General features: G+C 48.2%; 1 protein-coding gene across 50 annotated transcripts in view; it reads right to left on the bottom strand.

The window, feature by feature from the left end:
• The window catches only part of LRRFIP1 (LRR binding FLII interacting protein 1), an 83,340-nt gene that overhangs the window by 39,430 nt on the left and 16,098 nt on the right, over window positions 1-27,812 (bottom strand). For 19 of the 50 annotated variants that reach the window (XM_074315673.1, XM_019740908.2, XM_019740907.2 and 16 more), the window contains exons 2-9: window positions 22,416-22,502; window positions 15,413-15,430; window positions 11,999-12,046; window positions 10,390-10,434; window positions 9,838-9,888; window positions 8,398-8,436; window positions 4,602-4,661; window positions 2,176-2,235 (exon numbers count right to left, since the gene is read on the bottom strand). In XM_074315673.1, coding sequence (XP_074171774.1) covers window positions 2,176-2,235; window positions 4,602-4,661; window positions 8,398-8,436; window positions 9,838-9,888; window positions 10,390-10,434; window positions 11,999-12,046; window positions 15,413-15,430; window positions 22,416-22,445 — 351 coding nt within the window. In that variant the 5' untranslated portion in view covers window positions 22,446-22,502. The remainder of the gene's footprint in view (window positions 1-2,175; window positions 2,236-4,601; window positions 4,662-8,397; window positions 8,437-9,837; window positions 9,889-10,389; window positions 10,435-11,998; window positions 12,047-15,412; window positions 15,431-22,415; window positions 22,503-27,812) is intronic. The other 31 variants (XM_019740895.2, XM_019740898.2, XM_019740901.2 and 28 more) reach the window with 9 other exon arrangements.

The raw sequence follows: 27,812 nt of genomic DNA, 5'->3' as shown, positions 1-27,812 counted from the left end.
GTTCTAATTGTTAAAGCTTGGTGGGAAAAGCTCAACACCAAGAATTTGCAGAGATATCAACCTCTGTTTTATGCAGTACATTTTATTGGAGCTGGTCTCCGGCTTGGACTCCTTGGCTTGGTATTGACATAAAGTGTGTGTCTAGAATTCATAGCAAACATGACAAATTCAATGCTATGATTCTGAGACCAACACTCTATACCCTGTATCTGGGGAATCCTACTCTATACATTAATCGTTTCCCCCAAATAAAATGTTTTACCCACAAAAAAGAGTCTTGCAGTGGAGGCTGGTCGCCTCAGACTTGATGTCAGCAGTGTCCTGCTGACCACACAACAGCGGACAGTCCCTGAAGCTGAAGTTGTTCCCTTCAAGTAACCCGATGCCACCTTATGGTCTTCTGCCACCCCTTCAAGGTCCCATAGCCTGAGGCTGTCATTCCTGTACCTTGAATAATCTACGCCAAAATGACCTACGGGGCAGGCAAGCGGAATTCTGGGGTGGACAGGGAGAAACTTCCTAATACTTACGGTAACACAACTATTGAAACTTGTTCCAGGAGTGAGGCGAACAGCCCCATTCTGGGACACAGAAAGCAGAGAGGCCCACGTCGCCACGTGGGAGACAGCACCCACAGCTGCCACCTGACTCTGAGCCGTCAGTCCAGGGTTAGCTTTCGCCGATCTAAAAGACTGGAGCAGTTACTCAGAAGAGCATTCAGTGCTCCATATTACATCGGTTCCTTTCTGGACTTAAATGAAATCAAACAGGCCTGGGGCGCTGTACAGGGACAGATATGGTATCTCAGCACAGAACCACCAGGAAGATTCTGAGGGCGGGCAAGTAAAATAAGGCGTCAGACGTGCTCAGTGGTGCAGACATGTGGCCTCTGGAAAGCTCTGGCGTGTTTTAGGTTTCGAATGGGTCAGCGTTAATTTTGACTTTAACACATTGGATGTGGGTTATTTCTCTTCCATGAATTTAAGGGAGTCAGATACACACTGACCTTTGGTGAATAATTTGCTATTAGGTCTCTATCACCTGCTTCAATCCAAGAGCAAGCTTCCTCCTCTTGCAAAGGGAGGAGGAACTAGTTTTCTGAATGCAAAGTGCTCTTTGCAACAGCAAAACCTCCCCTGAATTAAGAAACTACACACAGTACCCCCCAAATTCAAGGCGTTAAAACCCACCAATACTTTGGTGCTTATAGCTGATCTTATATTCAGTCAGAACTCATCTATCAGGGGAAGAAAGGGCCCTGAGCCTAGAGTCTGTATTATTATGGAGGGGGGGGAGGCAGCGGGGGTGCTGAATGTGGTGACGGAGCTGCCAGCAATGTCTGGACACGCCTAACCAGGAAGTGGGGGGCAGGGACGGGGCATGACAGAGGCCAGGAGACAGACTCCCGTGGCTCTACCTGGTTAGTTTCCATTTATTCTTTTTCCCCCATTTGTACCCTAAGATTGAGTTCACAGCCTTAGTTATGACACTTTCTGGCAAAATGAAGTTTCTCCCCATCACCCTGTGTAGAAGTAAAGGCTTCCAGAGAGCCTGTCTTACTTCTGTGATCTTCCTTGCTAAACGAGCTCCGTATGTTTGCTGAGTGAATACGAACCTTACCTAGGACAAACAAGCCTTCCCTATTAGGGCGCTTAAATAATTTAGAAATATCTGCCTATCAACACTAATGCATGTCCTTGAAGTACGGGAAGGACTGTTACCATGGAGACCTGTGGATGTGGATTTGATTTTCATTCCAAGTCTCATCCCTCCCTGCGGAATTGCCACCAAGTTTGCATGCACCCTACAAAGCAATTCTGTTCTCAGGGGCCCTAGAGGAAAGACATTCAAGGCTTTCTTTTTTTTCCCTTTTGATTAATTCTAACTACAAAATACCCACATAAATACTTTCTTCCATTGTACCCAGCTGAATACTATAATTTATCGTCAAACATTTGAATATGATTCCAATGCAAGATAGTGGGGTGAGTCTGAATTAACTATATCACATCTAATTACTGCTCAAAAAAACTGACTTTCACATCTATCCAAATGAAAATGCATAAACTAGATATTAAAAAAGAAAAGAGAGCCAAATTCACACACACAGGGTTGCATGCTACAAAACCTGTCATTTCTGAAGAGAGGGTGGGAAAGATTTAAATGGAAACCAACCAACTTCTCTCTGGATGGTGACAAAGTACTGGATCTGCCGTCACCGCTGCAGCTGGAATTCTGGGCACCAAAGAAGACACTGTTAAGTGACTTGCATGTCCTTACTGTCCCCCAAACACCACCTGTCCCGCTCAAAGGCAAACATAAAATTACACAACCAAACCAGTATTAGTCCTCCAGGAATGCCCAAGAATCCAGACCCTCTGTTACAGCACAAACTTAACAACTCGAGGTTCTCAGCAGTATTCATCGTCTCAGTGGTGTGGCTTAACGCTGAACTCTTACTGTTTTCACAACTTCCCATCTCTAGTATTATTTGTAATTACCACAACTCATAATGGACCGTCTATAACCTCCTAGTCTGGACTTTCAGTATTACATACCTTTGTAGCTAACTAAAATTCCACTTACGGTGAAATTTCCAATCCTCCTTTAAGCCAGAGCACACCTGAGGGCTAAAGCTCATCTCTGAAGCTCCGGGCAGGTGAGGGGAGGCTGTGAGAATCCCCTGCACCCTGTTTTCCAGCTGAGAACCACTGTCTGTTGGACACACAGCAGCCGACTTTATGGGCTCTATGGTTTCTTGGATATATACTCTAAAAAGATCAGATCCAAGCCAGAATGTGGATGGGGAGGCAAGTGTGAACACTACCGGTGAAGTCATGAGATGGTGACTGGTCAAGTCTTCCTGCGGAGCCCAAGTTCCCTCATAGGGTAAATGGTATTTCCGAACTCGCATTGTCAGCCTGGCCATTCTGTCCCTTCCCGCGACTGGTATCCCCAACATCTGGAAAGCTTACTGTGCCCACCCTCCCTTTTGTCTAAGCTCATCCTCACACTGTTCCTGGGGTTTTCTGCTCCTGGATCGTCCTATATCTGCTGCTGCCTTAGGTGTAGGTTATTTGGTTCTTCGATCATTATGTGTCTTATTTATTAAAACAATTCTATATCCAATTTCACTCTGTGGTGAACCATTTTATAAACAAGTTCTTTTGTATCTGATTTGTAGCGGCATTATTTACATTTTAACTAAAACACAAACCACACTTTTACTGTTTGAACGTGAAAGTCAGAGATTAAAATATATGGCTATAAGTAGAACACAGAGGCTGACGTCATGTCTAACAAAATGTTGGTAACTACACGTTTGGGATATTCTAGAGGAAAATGTAATTCTGGGCAGAAGTTGGACTAGACAGCTTCTCAAGTAACTTCCAACTCTAAACTATCCTACTTGGGATCAAGTATAGTGAAGTAATGCATTTGGGTGAAAAGTTGCGACCTTGTCAGTATAACCCGACAAGCTGTCTGGCTCCATCAGAGAACATCGTGGCTCTTGTCCCATAAAGCCAGCACGACACAGCCCGCAGGACGGAACGGTGTGGTGCTTGCTTCTGTCCCTGGAATGGTCAGAAGCTTCTAGAAATACATAACAGAACTGGAGAAAGTCCAAGGGACGTCAGTGCAAAAAGCAACGTAAATGAGAAGACAGAGCCTTTACACGGGTAGGGTCTTCTTAGCCTGGAATGAGGAAAGCTTACACAAAACGGAGTGTATGCAATCCCTAAGAGGGGCTGGGGGAAGAAACCTGATCAGCCAGTTTCAGAAAGCTAAGGTGGGGTACCCTTTTGAAACCCGAAGATATAATTTAAGTGTATATGTATTTTAATATAAGATAAATTCAAAGAAATACTATTTTGCACAACTAGTAAAATTTGTTACTATAAGAAAAAACGAAGCAAATGTAAGTACAGAAAGATTGTAGATAACTTAATGTGTAACAGATCTGCAGCAGGTCATGCAAATTAATTTCAATGGATCCAGTGTAACCTTTTGAAATCCCCAAAGACCCCCTTGATAAACCCAAAGTCCTTCCTTCCCCTGCTCGTCTCCCACGCTCCTTTCATGGGCCCCTGTCGTCCTGTCTCCCACTATACAGGGTGACTCCGTTCCTCTCTGTCTCCCACCCCTGAACCGTGAGCATTCCGACACTGACATTTAGGAAACACAGGCTCTGGGAAGTGTCTTTAAAATGACAAACGGAAGAGGTAGAAAGACTGGAAATGCTGAATTTCAGTATATGTGGAAGCTGAACATACTTAATATACACATACTTAATATACACATACACCTACGGCAACAAAATAACGAAAGAGCTACTCTTTAATTGTAGATCGTTTTACACTTAGCGATACTTATCAATATGAATCTCTTACACTAATACTCAGAAGATTAGAATGCTAACATTCTCAGAATGGTTACTAGTTGAAAAACATCAGCTTTTATTCTATCATGCGCTAGGGGGAAAAAAAAGAGACCCCCCTATTACATGGGAAAAAATGCAAAGAAGCGAAATCAAGCAATATTTTTAAAAAGTTTGGAGCAACCTGTTTGAAGGCAGCGGCATGCAAATTTACTGTACTAACCCTGCCAGATCTTCTATTCAGGGGCTGGGATCCATATAACTCTGCATCATAACCGTTTGTCTGTTTCAAGGACGAAAAGAAGAAAAACTGGCATCAGCGTACAAACGAAGACACGGGTACAGAGACCAGCAAGAAAGAATCAGCCAGGTACAGACAGTGCTTTCTTAGTGGAGTGGCTGAATGAGGGCGCCCAGGGTAACACGGATCCTCGCATGCTCCCCCAATGCTTCCTATCTTCACCACTACAACTTGGGGGAACAGCACGGTTAGGTGAATGGAATGAGCCCACTCAGCGTGACTTGTAACTACAGGGCACCCCAGGACTTAAGGCCAAAGTCTCTCCTAGGGACCGGGGAGCAGCTGTGTTCCTGGGCAGTTTCCTCGTTTCCAGTTTTTGGCGGGTTGTGCTGTGGAAATCCCAGCTTGCGAGAAGCATGAGTGGCAGGTTGGGGGTAATGGTTTCCCCCGAGTCAGTCAGTTTTCAGTTCTTGGTTGAGGGTGAGTCCTTGACAATTATGGCCAAGGATGAAGCTGCATTTGGAAAATTCAGAAACAGCTTCTATTCAATCAACAGTTAAATATAAAGGCTCATCATGGAAAAACAGTGGGATAGAGCCTCATTGTTAGTTTTTCATTCACCCGGTCACGCTCCTTTATTTTTCAAAATGAACTCTGAGGACATATTTCATGATTTCATACTTCATCCTCCAGAAAGAACAGAATGATTAAGTTCAATGTGTGCCTGACTCCCTTCTCGTCTCTACTGTCAGCCCAACACCCCCTGACTCAAAGCATGGCTTCTAATTCGTCCATAAGGACATTTCTGATTATGAGAAGAGCTGTCAAGCAACGAAAACACAACCAGCTCGCGTGGCAGACAAAGGCGGGGCACTCCACACAACTGGTAAAAATGGAAAGAGATGCCAGGGGTCGTGGATACGAGTCCAAAGTCCAAACATAAGCTTTGTCATGTGACCTTTATTTCAGCAAGTTATTTAATCTGCTGGAACCCCCACTTCCTCGGCTGTGCAAATGCACGGGAATACACACTCTGCCAGGCCACTGTGAGGACCACATCTGATGAAAATGAGGAGGGGAGACTGGTTAGCACATATTTTGCAGCCATAACATCAATGCAGAATAAATAAATAACTTTCCAGGCAGATTATAAATCCAGGAGCATGACATCTTGACTATGAAAGTACGTATTTACTGCAAGTCAAAAAACAAACTAACTTGAAGTTTCTAAATTAAACCAAAGAAATCCCTCCGCATTCAACTTGAAAACTCTACAAGGAACATGACAACATTTCTGAAATAAAGTTAACAGCAAATAAACCCTTTGGAGATTGGCAGGAATTCTCTTGACTGACAAGATTATTTCTCTTGATATCTATTTAAGAACTAGTTTCTGGAGAGAATACAATGGTGAAGGCTAACATCATCAGTCAAGATGAGATGACTTTGTTCTACTGAATGAGGAGTAAAAACGTGTCCCACAGACAACCCCCTGGATTTCCACTGTTGCTGATGAAGCTCAGTCTGCTTGAGACAAACCTTCCTTCTGGCTTCTTGTTTCTAACTTGGCCTGCAGCATAGAGCAGAGGGCGGGTGAATGTTGGGAAGTGAATACCCTCTCTCACTGATCACCATTTCTCTTCTGGTCATCCATCAAAACGCAGGAAAAACTCTTACTTCCAAGGCTTTGGGGAACATCCACCCTTTTCTGCTGGCATGGCATTCTGTCCTGGGGAATATATTCCTAGAACGTATTCCCAAAGCTGTAGGATCTCAGCAACCTCTCCACTGTGAGAAGTACTTTGACCTTCTTAAAGAAATAACCAGCTTTCTTCTCTTGGATGGTTTTTAGGGGTTGTATTTAAATGGCTGGAGCTGTTTTATGTGGCAGGATAGGGTCAGGAGAGTTGAAAATTAACTGTAACAGCAGAATAAAAAGTCCATAGAACCGCATAGCAACTTTATCTTAAGTCAGGTCTCTGACATTCAACCAGCTTTGCTCTGCAGAATTTGGTTTCAACACTCCTTACTGGGCAAACCACCTGCGTCACGGTCACCTAACCTAAGGAATCAGAACATCCGGGAACATGCATTTTAACAAGCTCCCTAAGGGCCAAGAAATAGACACTTTAACGAGTTCCCCAAGTGAATCTTACACATAGCAACACCAAAAAGCACTGCGACCAGAGAAACCAAAATAAAAAGGGCATTGGTTCACAAATCAGCATTTTCTAAAAGAGGATAAATAAGGTACAAGAATAAACATCCTGTCAAAACCAGAGATTACAGGGGTGAGCTGCGACTGGTCCGACTGCGAACCACCACCGTGCAGCACTAGCAGAGCACCAACAAACTTCACACGTGACCATGCAGAAGGCAACTGTTAGCGTTTCTGATTAATAGCGTGAGATTAGTTTTCTACTGAGTCAAAAGACAGCTCACCTGCCAGGGCATCAGAGATGGGAGACAAAATAAGAACGGCAAAAGCAAAATGTGTACGGGCAATACTTGATGCCCTCCTTTAGTTTTAAAACAGAATGAAAGCTGAACATCAAAGTGAAATACAAAAAGTGTCCCTATTACTGCTCACACGTACGTTCTTTCCACCAGAGACTGGCCCTTAAATATAATTTCACTGTGAGTTTAAAATGAAAAGGCTAATGATCTAGAAACATGTTGCTAATGCATTTAATTGCTTAGAGAACGGGAGAGTTGCTACAATGACTGTCGCAGAAGTGCCCTCGCCCGCCAGAGCCACTGTGGAAGTGCTCTTTCTGCGTGTAATGACCTGTCCCCCAGGACCCCCTCCTGGTGGCTTAGGCCACACAGGGCTGGGACGCCCTGTCCTTGGCAGTTCGCTCCACCCTCCATCTCCTGCCCCCACATGGGGACAGCAGGGCCACCAGGAGGCTCAGGACCACGGTGGCCATGCAGGTGCATGGCACTGACCATTTTCCCCCAAAGGTAAAAATCCATTTAAAAAACAGGAAATTGCTACGTAATTTTGAAATGGGATGGAAGGAATGAAGCACAAAACGCTTTTAGAAAAGTTCTTTAAGTGAAGAAGTGTGCTGCGATGGCTTCAGTGCCAGACCCCCCTGTGCCGAGGGTCCTTTCTGCTGAGGTGAAATCTTTCTTCTGTTTAGTGCCATGTACATGTCAGGCCTTCGCCTGGCACGAGGGGCAGAAACTCTCCTGGCACATGGGAGACGGGAAATTCCGAATTTGAATCGAAAACCTCCGTCTTGCTTCTGGAACTGAGGTCTCTTTCAAACGGCACTTTGTGGCAAAAGAATCAGGCGGGACGTTTAATTTAAACGGATACGGATTAGAAAATAATGGGTTTTCCATCAGATAAAATGACTCGAACGTCTTAAAAGAAATGGAGAATTGGGGAATTCTGGATCTGGTTTGAGTGCCTTGAAAATAAGACAACACCTTTTCCCTCCTTGGCTTCCATGCTGCTGGCTCAGTGTGGGGCCAACAGCTGGTATTCAAAGACCCCACGGGGGCGGGGGCAGCACCCATGTCTGGGCTCCAGAGCCCGACCAGGCGGCTCAGAGCTGTGCCCAGGAGGCTGTGGGAGAAGACCACTCACGCTGGTGGGCTCACCTCCCTCTGGCCCTCAGTCTCCAGGTAAAGACTGGTGTGTGGCATGTGTCTTTCAGACAAAGATGTCGTTGGATTTTTAGACAATGGGATTAATTGAAACACCGCTGGTTATTATCTGTCACACAACACGTTAGGAACACACTGCACGTCTGTCCAACCATCTCACCCAGGCACAGGGACCGCCAGACTGCAAGTCAGGCTGCGACTGTCAAAGTAAGGATGGAAGAGGAAAACAACAGAAAAGAGAGTTGCCAAAATCAGTCAAAAACCTAAGTAAATCACAGCAAAAACAAAACAGGCAATATTTAAAATCTTAACTAAATCTCATGTGTATTTGCAAAAGGAATTACATTAGAACAATAGCCAGCATAAAATCCAATACATTAAATAAAACCTCCATGGCAAATGTTGCTGTAATTTCTAAAATCTGAAGCAGTCTGAGCAATTTTATTTCCTCCTCTACAAAATACTCAACCTTCTCCTGGGCCTACGTACGCGACAGCTCGATTTCTGGGTCTTACCTCGGATTCTGCAAAGTGAGTGTGGCATGTCTAATGTTTTTGGTTACGTAAATCTTCCTTTCTCTGGCTTGAAACGGTGAGGACTTGACAGCCATAGGGCCAAGGGATCTCTTGAGCTGACTTCGGAGCTTTCTGGCAAAGTCACTGTGGATCTGCCTTTGGCAGTGCAAGGACCATGATAACAGTCGCCCAACAGCACACCAGAGTATCACCTTCAGGGTTTATTGTTACAAACGGCCACATGAAAGCACACTGAACAAGAAGTCTAGGAGTGGTTTATGATTTAATTGTCACTGTGATGAAAACAAACCTCCTGCTCTGTGGGGTCATTAAGTAAAATGTGGTGGCTGCCTTGAGGCCTAATTATTACCAGCAGTGACACAGACTTGTAACCAGAAGGCAAACTAAACTGTCATGCCCAGATTCATTTACTGACTTACAGACAGTTTCCCTACCTCCCTGCTCAAAGCACACATTTTTTCAAAGCTACTTGTTAATATTTTGGGACTGTTTAAGGAGAAACATGTATTTGGGCTTATGAACCATTAACCTGACACTGATGAAGAGATTTCACCAAGTGGAAGACAGGAAGGTTTCCTGAAGGGGAGCAGGCACAGACCTTACAGATCCAATCCGCTCCGATTTTCCACCCGGCAGCCCACGGCAGCCTTTGAGAAACTACGCAAAACACTGCTGGATGGTAATTATTTTAACTTATGGTTATTTTCCCTGAGATTCAAATTCGATTGAGGAGTGTGTGAAGTAGGACGTGACTGGCAGAATGTGCCTTTACACTCTCCTTCCTCACGCCTCAGTCAAGGGGTGGCCGTTTTGTGATGTGGACAAATACATAAAAAAAATTACGACTTCCCCTCTTGGGAGAAAGACACAGCAGAAGTGCATAGCTTATTCATTCTCTGTCTACAACAACAAGGAAACAGCCCACCACTGATTAGATTTTAAACGAGCATTATGTCAGTTAGATATTGACCCCAAGACTCCAGGGACAACGAAGAAGAAGGACGAATGCAGGGATGAAAGAGCAAAGCACTCGGACCATCAACCGGACCACGCAGGTTACTGACCCTCAGGCTTCCACGACTACCCACTGACATGCGCTCGTCTTCATCAGAAGCCTAGTGAGAGAAAGGATGAAACAAGTGTGAAGCGACAATGTAACACAGAGAGAAACCGACAGCCGTGGGGCCCCTCGGGAGCCTCGGAAAAAGTCTCAGTGGACCTGAGCCGAGGTCCTGGCCGAGGAGCTGTGTCTGTGCATCTCTGTTGACGGAGGGTGTTTCTGGATAATACGGCTTTCAATTAGTTTCATTCAACAGCTGATACACACCCTCGATGCACATTGCTCTGCGAAGTATTCATGGGCATTTGACAGCAAAAAAAAGCACGAAAACTATCAGGAATATATGAATACCCCGAAATTCCTCAAACACTCTCCCCCCCAGCCAAGTTAGGTCAAAATGTTAAAAGCCGAGTTCATAGTCTTTGTTTAGGTACTAATGTCAGTTTTAGTTAATGTCTTTAATTAACATCACTAAGATATCCATGCATATATCATATCTCTATTTCAACCACTAAAAATACAACTTAGATTTCGATCAGAATGAACGCGTACTAACCGACGTGTTTCTCCTCGCTCTACGGGAGTAGCGCTCACTGTCTTCCTACCAAAGAATGGAGAAAACAGTGTGGAAGGTTAGACAACAGACACACCTCAGGCAGTCCCGCGGCCTCACGCCACAGAAACATTTCTAATGTAAATGTCAAACAAGTATTTTCTTTGCCTCTGCGTAAAGCCTTCACTTACGTCACTGGGGAGAAATGTTTTCTTCTAAAGGGGGGTATTGAAGCACACAAATAGTCAGCATATTTCATTCTGCCTTTAAAAGCAAGTGTGTGTTGGAGGAGAAGCTGAGTCTTAAATTTTTCCTAAGCGCTGTAGTCTGGTCCATTTAAATCTACGCCTTTTGTTTTTCTTACATTCAGAACCCTTTTCTCCTCGTGAATCAGAAGGTCCAACGGGACGGCACGCTCCCCGCTGTATTCCGTGCATTCTGAGATGCCCCCAGTTTTTCACATCTGGACATCGCTGAGGCTGGGGTACACCTTATAATCAGAACTGCCCACAGTTCTAACTGGCAGTTTTTGCCTTTCTTGGTGGTACAGAAAACAATGACGCACCTTTTAACTGCGTCTTAAGAGGTGATAAAAACTACATTTGCCTGTGCCATGTAAGCCTAAAATGATGGTTTACACAGAGTGAAAGTTGAGGTTAATCATGGTTTAGGGGGAGGAATGTGTGCTCTTTGTATTCGCAGAACTCTTGTCTTTGATATTTTACACGGGTAAGACGTGAGGAGGTCATTTCATATTTCCTGTATAAGGGCTTATTTTATGTATAAGGGGCATTTATTATAATAGGACAGACATTTCCATATCGGCCAGGTTCTCAAATGCTAAAGGTGTGATGGCCAGGAGGCCAGGGACAGGGACAGGAAGACGTAGAGTGCACGCAGGTACATGAATTAACGAGAGAGGAAGCGAAGACATGTTCTCTGGACCGTGGGCAGCAAGCAGAACGCTGCCCCTTCGGAGCCTCATGTCACAGGCACCATCTCCTCCGGGGGGGTCGTGAGGACGGCGTATCATTAGGGACGAGCCAGCTCTCTGCTGACTTAGGAAGACAGAGAAGCTGTTCTGGGAAAATGGTGAGAAGGAGTTTTCTCACCCAAAGACAATGGTTTCTGTGGGCACAGCAGACGGGGTGGGGGGCAGGGGGTGGGGAGGGGGGCACCCAAAGGTGAAGGTGGATAAAGGTCAGCAGGAGGGTGACCGGGCAGGTGGCTGTGATCGTGAATGAAGGAAATGCAGTGTGTGACCTCTGGTGAGATGGGCTGGCAACGGAAGTTCTCGTGCTGGAGACACATGCCCCAGCCACGTGTCTCTAGCGGACAGTGCCCCACCCCAGGAGGTCAGAGACCTCCACAAACAGCTGCCTGGAGACTCCAGGAGTCAGCTGCTACTGAGCAGACCAGACCCAACGCCTGGCCAGGGCCGGTCCCACCAGGCCTCACGCGGGAAGTAACCAACCAGGCCAGATGCACAAATCCCGGAAGGAACCTCTTGGGATTAAATTATGGTGCAGCAGGAATCTATCTGTGTAATGAAACTGTGTAAGAATCCAATTATAAACCATGGACGTATCTTACAATCATATTCAAGGCCTACCATCCACTGCTCGATGTCACCCCATTTTGTGTCCAGCCCATAATATTTCTATAGACAGAAGGGAAAGAAAATTAGGCAACAAGTGAAATGTAATAAGGAACTGTTCTGACATGCATTTCCAAGCTGCTGCCCAAGCCACACGGAGAGGGTGACACGCCAAGACAAAGCAGTAGCAACAGCTCGGGGCCCTGCAGGGTCAGTGCCCCCCAGGCGGGAGCCTGGGAAGACAGACCCTGCCCATCCCGCTCCCTCCTGGGCAAGCCCAGGGAGCCCAGGACAAAGCACTCATGGGCGAGGGGTGGCCTCCGTAGAGACCAGGCATTTACACAGCCCGGTGGCATTTCGAGCCCTCTGCAAAGCAGCTCATGGCTCCAGCAAGCACATGACAGGAATGGACCCTGTGCAGGGGAAGCACAAGCTGGGAGTCACTCCCGTGTCACTGCAAAAGGAATGAGAAAACCTAGAGGAAACGGGGAGCAACTGTGATCACCCCTGGATTTCTGGGGCACTTGCTCCAGCTATCTGATATCGGTGCTAAATTTAGGTCCAGGAGACTTGACAAACTTTGGATGTCTTTATAGCCACTGAGGGAAGGGCGACCGAGTGGCCTACACAGAGGTCTTTGAAGGGAAAAAATTAAGTCCATAAGCTACACTCTGCGTTTTTCTTTAGCTAATGCCTCCATGCCTTTACCTGACTCGTCCGATCCACAATGGTCCAATTCAGAATGAGACGAGCAGATTCAGAATGGCTATTACTGTTACTAAATACAGTTAATTCCAGAGTCAGGTGGGAACCCAGGTATAGCTCAAATAATGGGGTTTGGGCTTTTCTCTTCACTTACCTCTCAATTTCCAGGAAGAAAATCAAGGAACAACCAACCAAACCTCCATATCATCTAACAGATGTGATTTCCTTCTTTACACAGTAAAACCTTATAATCAGAAGGAAAAAAACTGGATGCTGGAAGTCCAAGACAATTTTGGAAATTGTCTTACCACGACCAAAACACGCTGACGCTATGTTTGGTTTAGTCTCCGTTTATTTTGAAGGGTGGCCAGATTTAAAGTCTGGCTCTGATGGTCTTGCCCCTTCTTTTAGAGATGGTGTAAGTAGAAAATTGGAAGAGGAAAAGTGAGGAGGGAGAGTTTAATAATGTTTTAAAAATTCAACCAATACAGACCTATTGTATCAAAAGTATATGAGCCAATATTTTTCTGAAAGGTACTTTCCTTAGAATATAAATTGAGAAAGCAAATAAAAGTAAACCCTGCCCAGTCATGTTTTAACATCAATTTAAGGGAAATGCAACAGCATAAAGCTATTTTGCATTCAATTAATGTTAGCCCCTCTCACTGTCAAATTCCAGATATGCAAAATTTGATGCCATCAACCCTCCTTTATCTCACAGCGTAATTACAAAGTTAGAAAGAAAGTGTGGTTTAAAAAAGGATGAGGGCCTATATACAGTCACAAAAAATTGTTTAAATTCCAAAAGAAGTCTCCATTATTGGCTTTTCTATGTTCATATTCTCCTTTTTGCCAATCTTATACCCCTATCAAATACTGCGATTACCCATTGCTCTTTTCGTGATAAAAATAAGAACCGGTATTCAAAATCTTCCACCGAGTTCACGGGTGGCCTTACAGCCAGCTGCTGTAACTCTAGGCACATTTCCATGTTGGTCCACGGAGGGAGAAGAGCCTACACACAAGTGCAGTTAACCAGCAGTTCCGATATTACCAGCAGGCCAGCACAGCACACTCCAAAAAGCACACAGTATTTCAAAGGTAAACTACTATGATTAGTGGTGAGTCATGCAGGGGGGTTCGGGGGAGGGGGCAGAGCCAGACTAATGCAAAAGGTACTTGACTTTCAGAAATAGCTTTGATTCAACAGATGAGAAACCAGCACACAAAACAGCCAGTGGGCTGGGAGAGAACGTTTACTGCCTTGTTTTCCTTGTCACAAATCTTAGTGACAAGGAAAGGTTTCCCTGACCCTGGACCCATCCTTATTATAAAAATGGGTATCTGCTTTGCCACTGAGGATTAGTTTTACTTTGTATGCAAGTTACCATTCTGACAGAGTTCTAACAGTTTATCTTTGGTGACTTAGTAAAAACAAAGTAACAGTAATCTGGTAAGAAATGAATGAGTCAGAGTGGAAATATCCAGACAGAGTACTCTCTCTTGTGCAGCATTTGGACAATAATACCCGGCTCTGTCAGTTACAGCAAGGGTTCCCAAGCCCAGCCTTAACGCTGACCTGCTCCATTCCTACCGAGACTCTGACAGTGTGAGTGGGCTCTAGCTTCAGTACACATTTCAGTGCATGATCCCTGCAAAATTAGCAAAGTACGAATAGATTCTGGTGCCTACCTAACTGATTTCTTTACACGCTTCGGGATAGTAGTGAGGCAGATGGTGGGCAGAGGGGTGGCAGGAAGGAAAAACAACTCAGGTCTGTAACTAGTAAAAGAATTCAAAGGCAGAATTTTAAATTTACCTATAGTGTGTTTAAAGGGCCGCGTGTTCTAACCTCTGAAATTAAGTTTCTTTATTTTGATTTTTTCCTTAGCTCTAAAAGAACACTGAACAACATTGTTGTTCTTTATCTAGAAACTAAATAAATTTTAGAAAAGAAACTATGATAGGTGTCATAACAGACTAAAGTCATTTAAGGGAAAGATTCACTGTGTATAGTCTATAAACGCTCAGGTACTGCTCACTCCTTCTTGCTTCATTATTGCTGAATAGGAATCACTGACTGGGTTGCTTCTATTTTCTGTGTCTGGCCTGCTCAGTGTATTTATTTCTGAACCTCAACTGCTTCTACAAAATACTAGAAAACAGATGCACGTTAGCACTCTGAATATTAGGGGGAGGAGGCAGGTTTATTGTAAGCTATGGGATTGTATTGTTATATCATCATTTTCTTTTTCAGTCTGGTGTTTTACTAGTATGTAACAGTCTCTTACTGTATGGTAATTTGCACTGATATTTGAAAAGTTTTCTAATAAAATCATATGGAAGAATAATCTTTCTCTTTAAATAGCTGATTTCAAACATTTTCCAAAATTTTGAAATTTGATTTAATTTCCTCTTAGAATTAATTCTTTCCCCTCAAAGAAACAATTTTCTAATTTCTTGAGAAAAACGGAGATCAGAACACAGAATTGTGTCTGTACGCATTCAGTACACAGAAGTGTGTCTGATGGACAGGTGCGTTCAGCAGAGATAGAAGTGGGGACTTAAGCATTCTGTTTACGTCAATTCATAAACAAAACAGCAGAAGAAGCAGTAAGAGCTTCCATGCATTTTCAGTGACTGGCGTTATTTCTGAAAGGTGACCAGGCCCTTTGCATTAAAATCTAGTACATGCAAATTAGAAATAAAGAAGAAAGAGCCTACCTTTTGAACCTGATAGATCTAAAGAAGAGCAAAAGAAACAGAAAAAGAGATATAAAATCCAATTAAAGGAGTAGAAACATAGAGAGAAAAGTTATGTTAAGTACATAGAAATATGAAGGAAACCCATATTGGAAAAAAACTGAATTGGTAAAATACAAATAAATAAACTTTTGTCTCTTCGTAACTTACATAACTTGTTACTTCGTTACTTACAAAGTAACTCCGTAACTTATTTGACACTGTTTCAGAGACACTGGTGAAACATGGGCAAATGTGCTCCACAAGAGTCCTGCTGTTTCCAATGCAGAAGTCTGTATGACCCGTTACCATGAACACGAAAAGGGAGTTCATCTTCAATTTAAAATGTCTTTTCACAGCGATAAAAGTGTAACAAAAGAAGTATAGAAACTTAATTGGAAAGTCAACTGGTCACATTCACAAACAGCAAAGGAGGATGATTTCATGTTCTGTCTCCTGAGGATTTAAACAGAATACCAGAAAAAATTCCAGCTAAACAGAGTGGTCACTACAATGTAACAAGCATTTTTTTAAGAAAAAAACCTTATCATCATACTTGGACATAGCAGCTTGCTTCAGAGATTTCTCCTCATTTTGCAGGTAAGACTGAGATACCTGCTTCATTCATTTGTTCACTCATTCATTCATTCACCAAAGCACTGAGGCGACATCGTCCAAGGCACCGCCAAACATGTGAGATTAGAGACGTGGTGTTTCTCGTCGTCCGTGGGTGAGCACAGGTGAATATATTCAACACCACAACTGTACAAAACGCTGGACCTCCAACAAACTGTGTATCTGGTCAGCAGCAACGAGAGATGCACCCTGACCAGCGCGTCACCTGGTCGTGCCATCACCACGTGTTTCTACTGTGGTGCAGGTTCTCATATGCAGTAATACGTTCCCTTAAATATCCCTGCACACTCTCCTTCCTTAATGAATCCTCACCATCCTTTTAAACAGCTCCCAAAGCACCACTGACTTAGTGGAGTCCACCCTCTGCACTGGTAACAGGAACCCCTACGGAGGGAGGGTGGGCCCTGCAGGTGGCGGGGGCCGGCCTGGGCGGTTAGGCCAACCTACAACCAGTTCACAGGCCCCAAGTCTTCTGATGACAGGTCTGTGTTCTTCAGACACTGGTGTTTCTGCTCACCTCTCTGTGCACGTTCCGTGCTCCCCTTGGAGGACCCATGTGGTGTCAACCAAAACCCACCTCTGAAAACCCCCAAACAGTCACCAGCTTCCTGGTCTGAGCCCCCAGCTCCTCCAGGCATCACCTCCTGAGGAAACCCTCGCCCTGCTCAGAAACACCTGTATAGAGGTGGGTGGCTCCTCACCCGATGAAGACAGGGTCCTATTTCTCATGTTTTACACCAAAAAACCAGCTCTACTAGTGCAACACTGCTATTCCAAAGCACATTCGTTCCCACTTGATCAACTACTGAAAACGCCAGTGCCCCCGGCTAGGAGGTTGTAAGAGCTCGCCCTGTGGGAGCTCCTGTAATAACACGCAGGGGAGGGGCTGGGCGGTGGTCTCTGCACACCTCCCGGAGTCCTCAGAGCACACCCCACCCCCGACCTGAAGCTTAGGGCACGTTAGCAGGCCGCACTCTTCTGCTAGATGTGCCCACGTGTACACTCCCCACCCCCACTGGACTGGGGTCAAACCAGACACAGCAGCTGAACAGCTACTGCCTCTGTGCCCTTGGGAAAGTCTTGCCAACACAGTTGCCTATTCTGTGTTGATTACACTGTGTCTCAAGTTCAGCCCAAGGAAAAAACTTGTTTTTCAAGGTGTGCTTCCGCTTGTACAGTGACTAGGATTATGCAGCTCATTCTTCCCCTCGGCGGCGAGTGCCAGCACGCTCGCCACTCACCGCCAATTCCAATCCCACGGTTACCGTGCTGACTCTGCCCTCGGTTTTGATCGCTGATTATCCATCTGATTTTGAGGCAGAGCGTGTACTGGGAAGCTGCACAGGCTCTGCAGCTTTTTCAGGTCTAGATTTCAATCTTGGCTCGGCCATTTTCTTAGCTGGGAGTAAAACTATTATGAAGGTCTCTTCTTCTCACCTGTAACTAAAACGCGGATGTGTCCCCTCACCGACCAGAAGTGACAGTACCCAGGCCCAGTGCCGCTCCACGTCAGGGGCGCCAGGGGCCCCTCTAGTCCCCTCTGCTGCCCCCTAGTTCTCTCTGACTACTAATAAAAGATTCCCCTATTTTATTTAGAACCTTTCAAATTTCTTTTTTGAAGAAGCAGACATAAACTTTAAATAGCACTATTCTCCTATTTCAAAGAGCCTAAATTTACAAGAGCAAAATTGTCGTCTGTGTCAGAGCTGCCGCTGGGCTAGTCAGACTGCTACAAACCCTGGGACAATCGGGCGTTCGGCCTCCATCCTGCACCCCTCCCTGCTCTGCTCTGAACACACACTGGGTTGTCACTGCACACCTGCTCACTCAGGGTGGGGCTCGTCACCAGGCCTGCTACCTGACCGCAGCAGGAGCTGGAGCACAGCAGAGAAGGTGCCTTCACGGTGTCACTGCCTGTCCCCACGGAGTGTGAGCACAGGACAGGGAAGGTGATGCCACCCAAAGTGCTTTCTTATGGTGAAGCTGGGCTGCCTTCTCGGTCCTCGCCCAGCCCAAACCCACACGGGGCAGCTTCGTCCCACGTCTGAGAGCTGGGCACCTGAACGCGGAGAGGACCCAACTCACCCAACTATCCACATGTGAGACAGTCCCCAGGACTCTGATGCCCGTGAACCATTTCAGTGTCTTTACTATGACAGTGAAACATACCCTTAGAATGAAGAATTTCAAAACGCTAATACCGTCTACTAACCAAACAACACGTGTGTAGGTATGAGGGAGGCATTTTGATCCAGATTTCCCAGGTTTTAATCAAATCTTCTCTGCAAAGCCCAAGGTTCCCAGCAGGCACCAAACACCCGAGGGCACGTCACGCTCGCTGCACAGAGCCGGCCTCCACCAGGGCTCAGCCCGGGTAAGAATGCCAGTGTCACCACCGGCTACTGTGCAGCCTGAGAGAGTCACTCCTGGGGGCGCCCCTTCCTAGTGTGCCCAGCTGGGTTGCTGCAAGGGGCGGTGACAGCTGCTGAATTCCCCTCCTAACTCCAAACCCACATTCTACACAACTAAAACTAAATGGCCAAGACTTCAAGTTTCCCACTGGGGTAGCAGTTGTATTTTGGCTGCTTGAAAAGCAGGATTACTCTGATGTAGAATTAAAATGAAACAGAAGAGCACTTCCTGTGACTCAAAACGAGAAACAGTGCTTGGTTTTTAAAGGAGGCCATTCAAATAGATGGTTTCTTGGCTTAATTCCGCTTAACTTGTATTTTCTTTCTTTTCTTTTTAAAATTATTATCTTATATTGGGGAACAGTGTGTTTCTCCAGGGACCATCAGCTCCAAGTCACTGTCCTTCAATCTAGTTGTGGAGGGCGCAGCTCAGCTCCAAGTCCAGTTGCCGTTTTCAATCTTAGTTGCAGGGGGCGCAGCCCACCATCCCATGCGGGAATTGAACCGGCAACCTTGTTGCTGAGAACTCACACTCTAACCAACTGGGCCACCCAGCTGCATCTTAACTTGTACTTTCTAAATCAAGAACTTTTGCCAGAGAACTTTGCAAGCAATAACCTGTTTATGTTATCAAGTATGTATTTAAATCAATTCTGTGCATAATTCAGGATAGAATCTATTTTATCTACATGTTTGATGTGGAAGGTAGCTATGTACGTACATACTCTGTACTTGTAATTCAGTTTTGCCTTCATTTTGCAGAAATTTTACATTTGTATTTTTGGCAAAAGTAACTTTCTCTTAAATGTGAGAAAAATTATAAACAATTACTAACAGGGTCATGAAAACCAGAGGTAGCTTCTCTCCCTCTCCTCCCAGCAGGACCTCCTGCCATCTTTCTCTGAGTCTGTTGGAACAGAGCTGAGGGGACAGCCACAGGCCACCAGAAATTCTTACAAACGGGAAGAGAGGAGTTTGTGTTGAAACTCAATCAAGTGTGGCAAAACCGGGCAAAGCAACAACTTTTTTGAGACCTTAAATATGAAAAAAGATGGGGCAGTTGGAGAGCCAGGGGAAGCTGATTAAAACCAGATGAGCCGCTAAGAGGGAGGGTGCGTGGCTCATGGTGCAGGAGAATGAAGCGACTGTCTCCAAACATGGTGATGCGTCCTGAGACATGGGGCCCATGGTGTGAGCGCCCTAACGCCCAAGGTGTGAGCACCCTAACGCTCTCCTTTGAGCGCCCTAATGCCCTCCTGTGAGCGCCCCAACGCCCACCTCTGAGTCCCCTAACGCTCTCCTGTGAGCACCCTAACGCCCTCCTGTGAGCGCCCCAACGCCCACCTGTGAGCGCCCCAACGCCCTCCTGTGAGCGCCCCAACGCCCTCCTGTGAGCGCCCCAACGCCCGCCTGTGAGCGCCCCAACGCCCTCCTGTGAGCGCCCCAACGCCCTCCTGTGAGCGCCCCAACGCCCTCCTGTGAGCTCCCTAACGCCCTCCTGTGAGCGCCCCAACGCCCTCCTGTGAGCGCCCCAGCGCCCGCCTGTGAGCGCCCCAACGCCCGCCTGTGAGCGCCCCAACGCCCTCCTGTGAGCGCCCCAACGCCCTCCTGTGAGCGCCCCAACGCCCGCCTGTGAGCGCCCCAACACCCGCCTGTGAGCTCCCTAACGCCCGCCTGTGAGCTCCCTAACGCCCTCCTGTGAGCGCCCCAGCGCCCGCCTGTGAGCGCCCCAACGCCCGCCTGTGAGCGCCCCAACGCCCTCCTGTGAGCGCCCTAACGCCCTCCTGTGAGCGCCCCAACGCCCACCTGTGAGCGCCCCAACGCCCACTCCCCACTGCACAAGCACCCTAATGCCCTACAGCCGTTCTGGTTTCTAAATCAGAGGGGAAGGGTCTCGCAGTGTCTTGCTCACAGTGGGCTTTCAAGTATGTACTGAATGAACAGCAATATTCACAAGAGACATCGACACCGACACCAGGAAGTTAGAAAAAGCAACTTGTCATTAAATATCTATTATCAAAAACCAGCTTAGGCTAAAGAATCTTCCCTTAGGCGGCCTTCAAGGGTCGCGGTGTGTCCCTGAGTCTGAGTGTGCAGACGCAGCCTGGGGCTCTGATGGCTCTGAGGGTGGCTCCTTATACAGCCCTGTGACAAAGATCTGCGAAAGAGATCTGCTCCCTTTTCTCCCCAGCCCAATCCTCGTCTTGGCATTTGAAAATGCTTCCTTGAATGACCGGGTCATGCCCTGAGCTCACAGAGGGGCACCCATCAGGGGCCATCCCTCCCTTCACCAAGACAATGGGGTGGGGAGGTGCTTTCTGTCAATCATCAGGCCTTAGGGAGCTTTAAAGTCCGAATAATTAACAGGGAACTTCAGGAGTATCTATTTCCAACTCTAAAATGATAAACGCAATTCTGGGGGGAGGGCACTGAGAAAATGCTAACCCTGTCCTTCCTTGAATAAATGAAGAGTAAAAAAGTACAAAAAATTAAAGTACTAAATTAACTCTGGCGGCAAAATATCATAAAAACCAGAGTCTGCTTAAAACTCCATTTGTATTTCCAACAAAGAGGGGGGGGACTCACTTTTGAATTAGTCTTTATTCACGTGGGAAACACAGGACAAGTAATAACTAAAACACGGTTATATCTCAACAATTGCTGGAGCGTGGTGTGGCCTGTCCCTCAGCAGCCATGTCCCCCCACCCCATCACTGTGGGGACTGCCTGTGGCCCTGCCTCCCGTCATTGGGACTATGGTGTGACTCCCCAACTAACGTCCTGGGCTTGAGTTTCTAGTCTTGCACCCATTCTTCAAAGCATGAGGAAGAACGTTCCTCCCCAAATTCAAATCTGGCTGTGTCCCTCCACACTTACACATTTCCACCGGGAATGGCAAACTCCTCAGGCAGAGAGGGACCCAGAGGGACTGGGGCTGGTGGCTGTGGCCTCACCCCGCTGGGAAAGCGATCTTGGGAATGTGGCAGAATCTGCAACAGTTTTAAGAGAAACTGGAAATCCAGATCTCTATCTGAAATCTCACAAGTTTTAAAACATTGGCCCGACTTTTCAAATTTCGCTATGCCAACCAAACAAGATTCTGTGCCTGAAAACCAGTCCTGGGGAAGGCAGCTAGCTGCCTCTCCCCAACAGACTAAATTCAAATCTTCCAAACAAGAAAAGCCTTCAGCGGGACCTGGCATGGATGCTTGCACAGGGCGTGGCCCACAGGAGGCCAGGGTCCCCTGGAGAGGGACTCACTTCATTCCCTGGTGACTTCAAGGTCACAGAAAAGCTCACTGCTCTAACTGCCAGTTAGAGAGCCCTCAGCTGTCCACGTGATTTCTGGCTCCAGCCCAAGATTATGAAAATAAGTAGCAAAGACCATTAACAGGTGTGTAAACATATTACTACCCATTTTCCTGGGGAACAGCAGGCAGGGGGATGGGGCGCAATTTCTCTGCTAGCTATTCCATCCATGGTGTTTACTCTGCGTTCTGTATCCCACGCAGCATCCAGGCTTCATGAAACTTTAAAACGTATAAAAACCGCAGGCAAATATGTTTAAACCAAACTGTCTGGTTAGTTTAAAAACACGAACCCTCTGTTCTCTTTTCACATTTTTAATTCAGAGGATGGGGATTCTCGCTCAGGAGTCAGGCCTTGAAGTTCAGAGGCAGTACCTCTTCCAGCCAGACAGCCGGGCCGGGGAGCCCTAGCAGGCAAGTGGCTTTGTGCAGGATGCTCGTTGGGCATCTGGGGCAGGCACGTCTGGCATCCGTGCTATGCGCCCGCCCTGGCCTGACCTTGAACCAAAGTCAGAGGCCCAAGTGTGTTCTGATTACGAACAGAGCCAAATGGACAGGTGCCTCTGCGTGTGCACACTCGACTGCGAGGAAGAACGCCCGTGAACAGAGGCAGCACAGACCCGCGTGTTACCTCCTTTTGCTGCCGCTCCAGCTCTTTCATCCTGATCTCGCGGGCCTCAGCGCGGGCCGCACGCTTCGCCGCCAGCCTGGCCTCCGCCTGCAACAGACCCAGAGATTTTATTAGAAGACAAGCCAGCAGCTCCTTTTGAGTACATGGTTCATGGGGTGCTGCTGAAAGAAAACCTTGTTCAGAGTTTCTGATAAATATACAACAATGTATCACAGACTTGCAGGAGTTCAGAGAGTGCTCAGGAGTGAGAGTCGTAGCAGTTACAACTATTCTAAGGGCTTTAGATACATTATGTGTTCTCCTCACAACAGCTCTATTAAGTAGATACCGTCACCACCCCCAGTTTATAGGTGAGGGAGCTAAGACACAGAGAGGGTAAGTAACTTGCCCAAGGTCACACAGCCCGTAAGTGGCAGGGCTGGGTAGTCTGCCTTCCTCTGGAGCTATAACAGACTAACACACGAAGCGAAGCATTAGAGCTGCACAGGACCACAGGCCAGTGGTTCAACCCTTCCCTTTACAGAGCAGGGAGCAGAGCAGGAGCAGCTGTCAAATGCACCCGACTGAGGCTGGACTGTGATCCAGCTTTCCAGAACTCCTGACCGGGCACCTCTCACGATGCCCTGCTGCCCTCGGCTTCCCGTCAACACCTGCAGTGCCCATCTTTTCTCAAGACAAGGACCAGAGTGGCATGGTTCTAGCTGTTAGAAGACACACGTTGAAAAAAGCTGCCTCCATTTAACTGTCACCTTGTGGGTGTTCTGCCACATTCTGTTTGAGGACACTTAAAACGTGGGCCCAGGGCCACCAGCGCCAGTGAACCTGGCACTTGAACACTGTTGCACGGTTTACACATCTCATGCTTAGTCAGTATTTCAGGTGACATAGCAGCCGCTGAGGTGAGTGGCACAGGTGTAACAGGACACAGGTTTTCTGGTGTCGAACAAACCCTTCCTTCTTTCCACTTAAGTTTTTCAGGGGTACACTTGTAATTCTTCCACCAGTTCTGCAGACACATTTTCCAAATGTCTCACTGTTCCCTGATGATCTTAAAATGGGACCATCGGAGAGGGTGAGCAGGCTTCTGCTGTGGAGAGTGGGGCGGGCAAGCGGGGGATGGGGTGGGGGTGTGGCCCGCGTGTCTCACGGGGCAGTGTCTCCCCAATGGCCGGCACCCTGCACCACAGGCTCATGTCAGGACGGCGGGCACTGGTGTCAGGGACATTTGTCTCCCCCACCCCACACTTCTATTAAATTACAAATGCCTATTCTTTCTCAATTCTAATCCACAGTGAAGATGGACCACAGCTGAGCTGTCTGTGAGGTTGGCTGGCCGTGTCGTCATAAGGAATTTATTCTATAACTTGACTCATTCCTGTGGTTCCTTTATCAACCCAGGCCCAGGTCTTTCAAATCAGGGGGTGTCACAATTGCATCAGAACTTTGATTCCTTGTTCCTCATTTTCAATTTCCTAAAGTGTGTTACTGGTGTGAAGGGTCAAGTTGAAGAAAAGGAGAAGGGAAGGTTCCCCAGACGGACGTCAGCTGCCCTGACTTCCCACAGCCCCACGGACGGGCCAGCGAGAGGACCAAGTCCACACCGAGGGCAGCCTGCTGACTCTGTCTAGGCCAGTGTAGACCAGGCAGCCAGAGCCCATCATTGTCAGGGGGGGTGGGAAGGAGGAACAGGGTGGGGGATTGGGAAAAGAGAGGGGCGGGCGTGGAGGAAGAAGGGGAGCGAGGAGTGAGAATGTAAGAGGAAAGGGGCTGCCAGAGGGGGCGAGGGAGAGACACGTGTGGCAGGCAGGATTCTAGGGTGGCCCCCAGGAGCCCAGCCCGTGTAGAAAGAGCAAGCTGCCATGTGTGAGAGGGCGTGTCAGGGGCCACAGGACAGGCGTCTAAGAGCTGACAGCAGACGCCGCTTGCAGCCAGCAGGGAAACAGGATCGCGGACCTCTCACAGCGGGAGGGGAACGCTGCCCACAAGCACCTGGGCTCGGAAGAGGACCGGAGGTCTAGAAAGGGTGCAGCCGCTGACACCTCGGCCGCGGCCGAAGGCCCTGAGCAGAGGACCATCTAAGCTGTGCGCAGACTCCTGACCCACAGAAACCGTGAGAGAACAGACGTGTTGATCCAAGCTGCTAAGTGTGTTACACAGCAGTAGACGGCTGAAACGAGGTGACTCCTGCGGTCACAGTGTGAGTGTCTCTGGGACCTGACAGGCGTCTGGGGCCTGCCTGTCCAGCCCCCGACCTCACTCTGGTCTGGATGAGCCTGGGACTGGGGCAAAGATCCTTGAAGAGACAACCTATGTGGGTGCGTACTGTGTGCCACCTGGGGTGGCCTCCCTACCAGATGGGCAGGCCTCCAAAACAATGTCCCATCAGACCCCAGCTGCCCAGGAGAGGGCTCCCGTCATGGCCTGCCCTCCCTGTGGCCTCATGTCCACCCCAACACGGCCGTTCTGTCCCTGAGGATACACACCCCGATTGGAAGGACATGGGCCTGGGTTGATACAGGAACCACATGAATGAAGCCAAGTTATAGAATAAATTCCTTATGAGGACACAAGCCAGCCAATCTGGAAGACAGATCAATGGCAATCCACTCTCACCTTAGATTAGAATTTAGAAAGGAGACACATTTGTACTTCAGCTCAATTTCAAATCCTTGCACCCGTCACCCTATGAAGTACCTACATCTCTCAGGATCCTCGTGGGACTCAGACGTGGAAAGCACAGTGCTCATGACAGAGGAAGTGGTAACAGTCACGCTTCTGGGCCTCTGGCTACCAGAAAACCAGCGGATCTGTGAGCCAGCATTAAATTGGTGCAAAGCCCGTGCACACCCAACTCTGGGAGCACAAGACGATTATCTGCAGAAAAACCCTGACACAGGCCCGAGAAACCCGAAAAGGAAAACGACCAAGTTTTGACAACACAACTCACCCTAAAACACAGACGTTGCCAAGAACACAAAACAGTCTGACACAGAGCACAGGCAATAACAATCACTCACGTGACCCTCATGAGGTCACCAAAGATGTCTGACGTGACCGTGTCATTAAATGAACAAAAGATACAAGGAAGGGACAGTCCGCTGCGGTGACATGCAAACACGGATTCCTGTCACGTGAGGCCCGGGCCTGCCCTGCAGTTGCCATGGGCAGCAGTTCTGGGGCCTGGTGGCCTCAGGTCGGTGCTCGTGGTGCAGGACCAGCCCATCACCGCCCAGCACTCCTGGGCAACACCAACTTGCGTGCTGGAGGTCACACCCATGGCATCGTGCTTTGAGTTTCAAATGCTTACTTTCACTTCTGTACTTGGCTTGCAGGGGATGCTCACTGGCCAGCACCAGCCCAGGGCATCAGCCCAGCTACCTCAACTCACAGCACAGCTCAAGGCAGTCGGGGCGGGGGGGGGGGGGACGGGGACTTTCAAAGTGCGATTGGGCTCCACAGTCTCAGGAGACGCAAAGCAATCGGTGACCATGTCTACTTGACAAGTGCCACAGTGGGGAGCTGGTGGCTTTGGAAGAGAACGTAACCCAATCCTGGGTGCCAGGAAGGCGTCCTGGAGGACACGAGGCCTAAGGCAAAGCCTGAGGAACAAAAAGGAGACAGCCCAGGCGAGAGGGTGTGCGACCAGGGCACGTGGCGGGGTGGGAAGTCCCAAGGGCCCAGGCACAGGCCCAGCTCCTGTGTACGGAACCTTATCTTGAAGGAACATGGAACCACTGAAAGGTTTGTAAGAAGGAACAGAGCAAGGTCTGAGTTCTGTTCTAGAAGTATCGCTCTGGCTGAAACACGGGGTGCAGGAACAGGGGTGCGGAGGGCAGCAGGAAGTCCAGGAAGTGAGAAGGGGCTGCTTCCGGGCAGACGAGCCCATGAACATGGACAGGAGTGGGCGGGGCTGCAGAACCACATGCAGAGGAGGAAGCACAGCAGAGAGGCCTGCACAGAGGTCGGGGGCCTGAGGTCCCAAGGAGGCCCGTGTGGTGCCAGCAGCCAGAGAACCTGGAGAAGCCCCACCGGCCACCACGCAGACGCTCTGGTGCACAGGACGCCACCAAAACACACCCACACATTCTGCTTCCGGACAGTCTCCCGCCCCTGCCCGATGTCACCTTTGCTGAGATACGTACTGAAATATTTCAGGATGAAATGATGAGATCTCGCTCAGGTTTGCCTTAGAATAACCCGGGGGCCGTCTAAATGGCTGACAGTTGTTGGGGCCAAAGGTGGGACGTGGGCTCTTCAAACCAATGGCTGCCCCAGTGTCCTCCCCCCAGCAGCAGGGGCATCACGTGAGACCTGTGGGAGATGCAGCATCTGATGCCCCAACCAGACCTGCTGAGTCGGAACCTGGGGTGCTGAGGGGCTGCAGCCCCCGGGTTGCGGGCGCAACTCAAGTGTGAAGACCTCTGCTTTCTGTCATCCCATCAAAGTTTGCATTGTTTGACAGTTTTCATAACAAATAGCAAAAATTTTAAAGGAAGGGAGGAAGGAAGGGGGGAGGGGGGAGGGGGGAAGGAGGGGAGGGAGGGGAGGGAGGGGAGGGAGGGGAGGGAGGAAATGAAGGCGCCCCAAGCCAAAACCATGCTCACGGCTGCTAGGAGGTGGCTGGGGTTCTATGGCTAAAGCCGCCAGAGCGTGGCACACATTCTCTCCCCACCCCATCCTCTCCCTTCTCCGTTCAGATGCTGCCTGCAGGTTGGGGTGCAGTGGAGGGAGTTGCTGACCCAGCCTGGCGCTCCACTGACCAGACCCAGGCGCCCTGGCTTCCTCAGGAATGTTGGTCAGGAATGCCAGGTTCCACCGCTCCTTACAGGGGACAGGCCTGCCCTTCCCCCAAGAATCCTGCCGCTCTGGCCCGGAATCCCATAAACAGAGCTTCACAGACACTGGGTTTTTTCAGCAAGGCACCCTCTGACGGAGGAGACGGCTGGGATGGGAAGACTCCATTTACCACCTAAGTTGCCTCTAAAAAGCTGAACCCTGAACTGCAAAGATACACTTTTACATTTCATTTGACTGTGATTTTATTTGGTACATGTGACCGCACTCTGACCTGAGGTGACGTGCATGGTAGGAGAGATGCTAAAAATACACAGAGAAGCACAGGTCAGCCCCAGGGCCTCCTAAGCCAACGTTACAACCCGCAGGGGCCTCCTAGCTGGGCTCTTGGAGGCACAGAGGCAAAGGCTGGCTGGGGGACAACCAAGGTGACACTTCTCTCTGTGACATGCCCTCTCGGCGGCACAGACCCGGGCCAGGCTGGACAACGGCTGGAGGGCTATGTGGAGAAGTCTCGGCAAAGCAGGGTCACTTTAGTGATGGGTCCCTGTGCTCTGCCGAGGGCTGAGTGGCTCTAATTCTACAGCCAACCAGAGAGAGGAA

Source organism: Rhinolophus sinicus, linkage group LG01 (genome assembly GCF_036562045.2).
Source record: "Rhinolophus sinicus isolate RSC01 linkage group LG01, ASM3656204v1, whole genome shotgun sequence".
NCBI classification, from domain to species: domain Eukaryota; kingdom Metazoa; phylum Chordata; class Mammalia; order Chiroptera; family Rhinolophidae; genus Rhinolophus; species Rhinolophus sinicus.
Note: the sequence above shows the minus strand (reverse complement) of the source record. Positions and strands in the feature narration are given on the sequence as shown.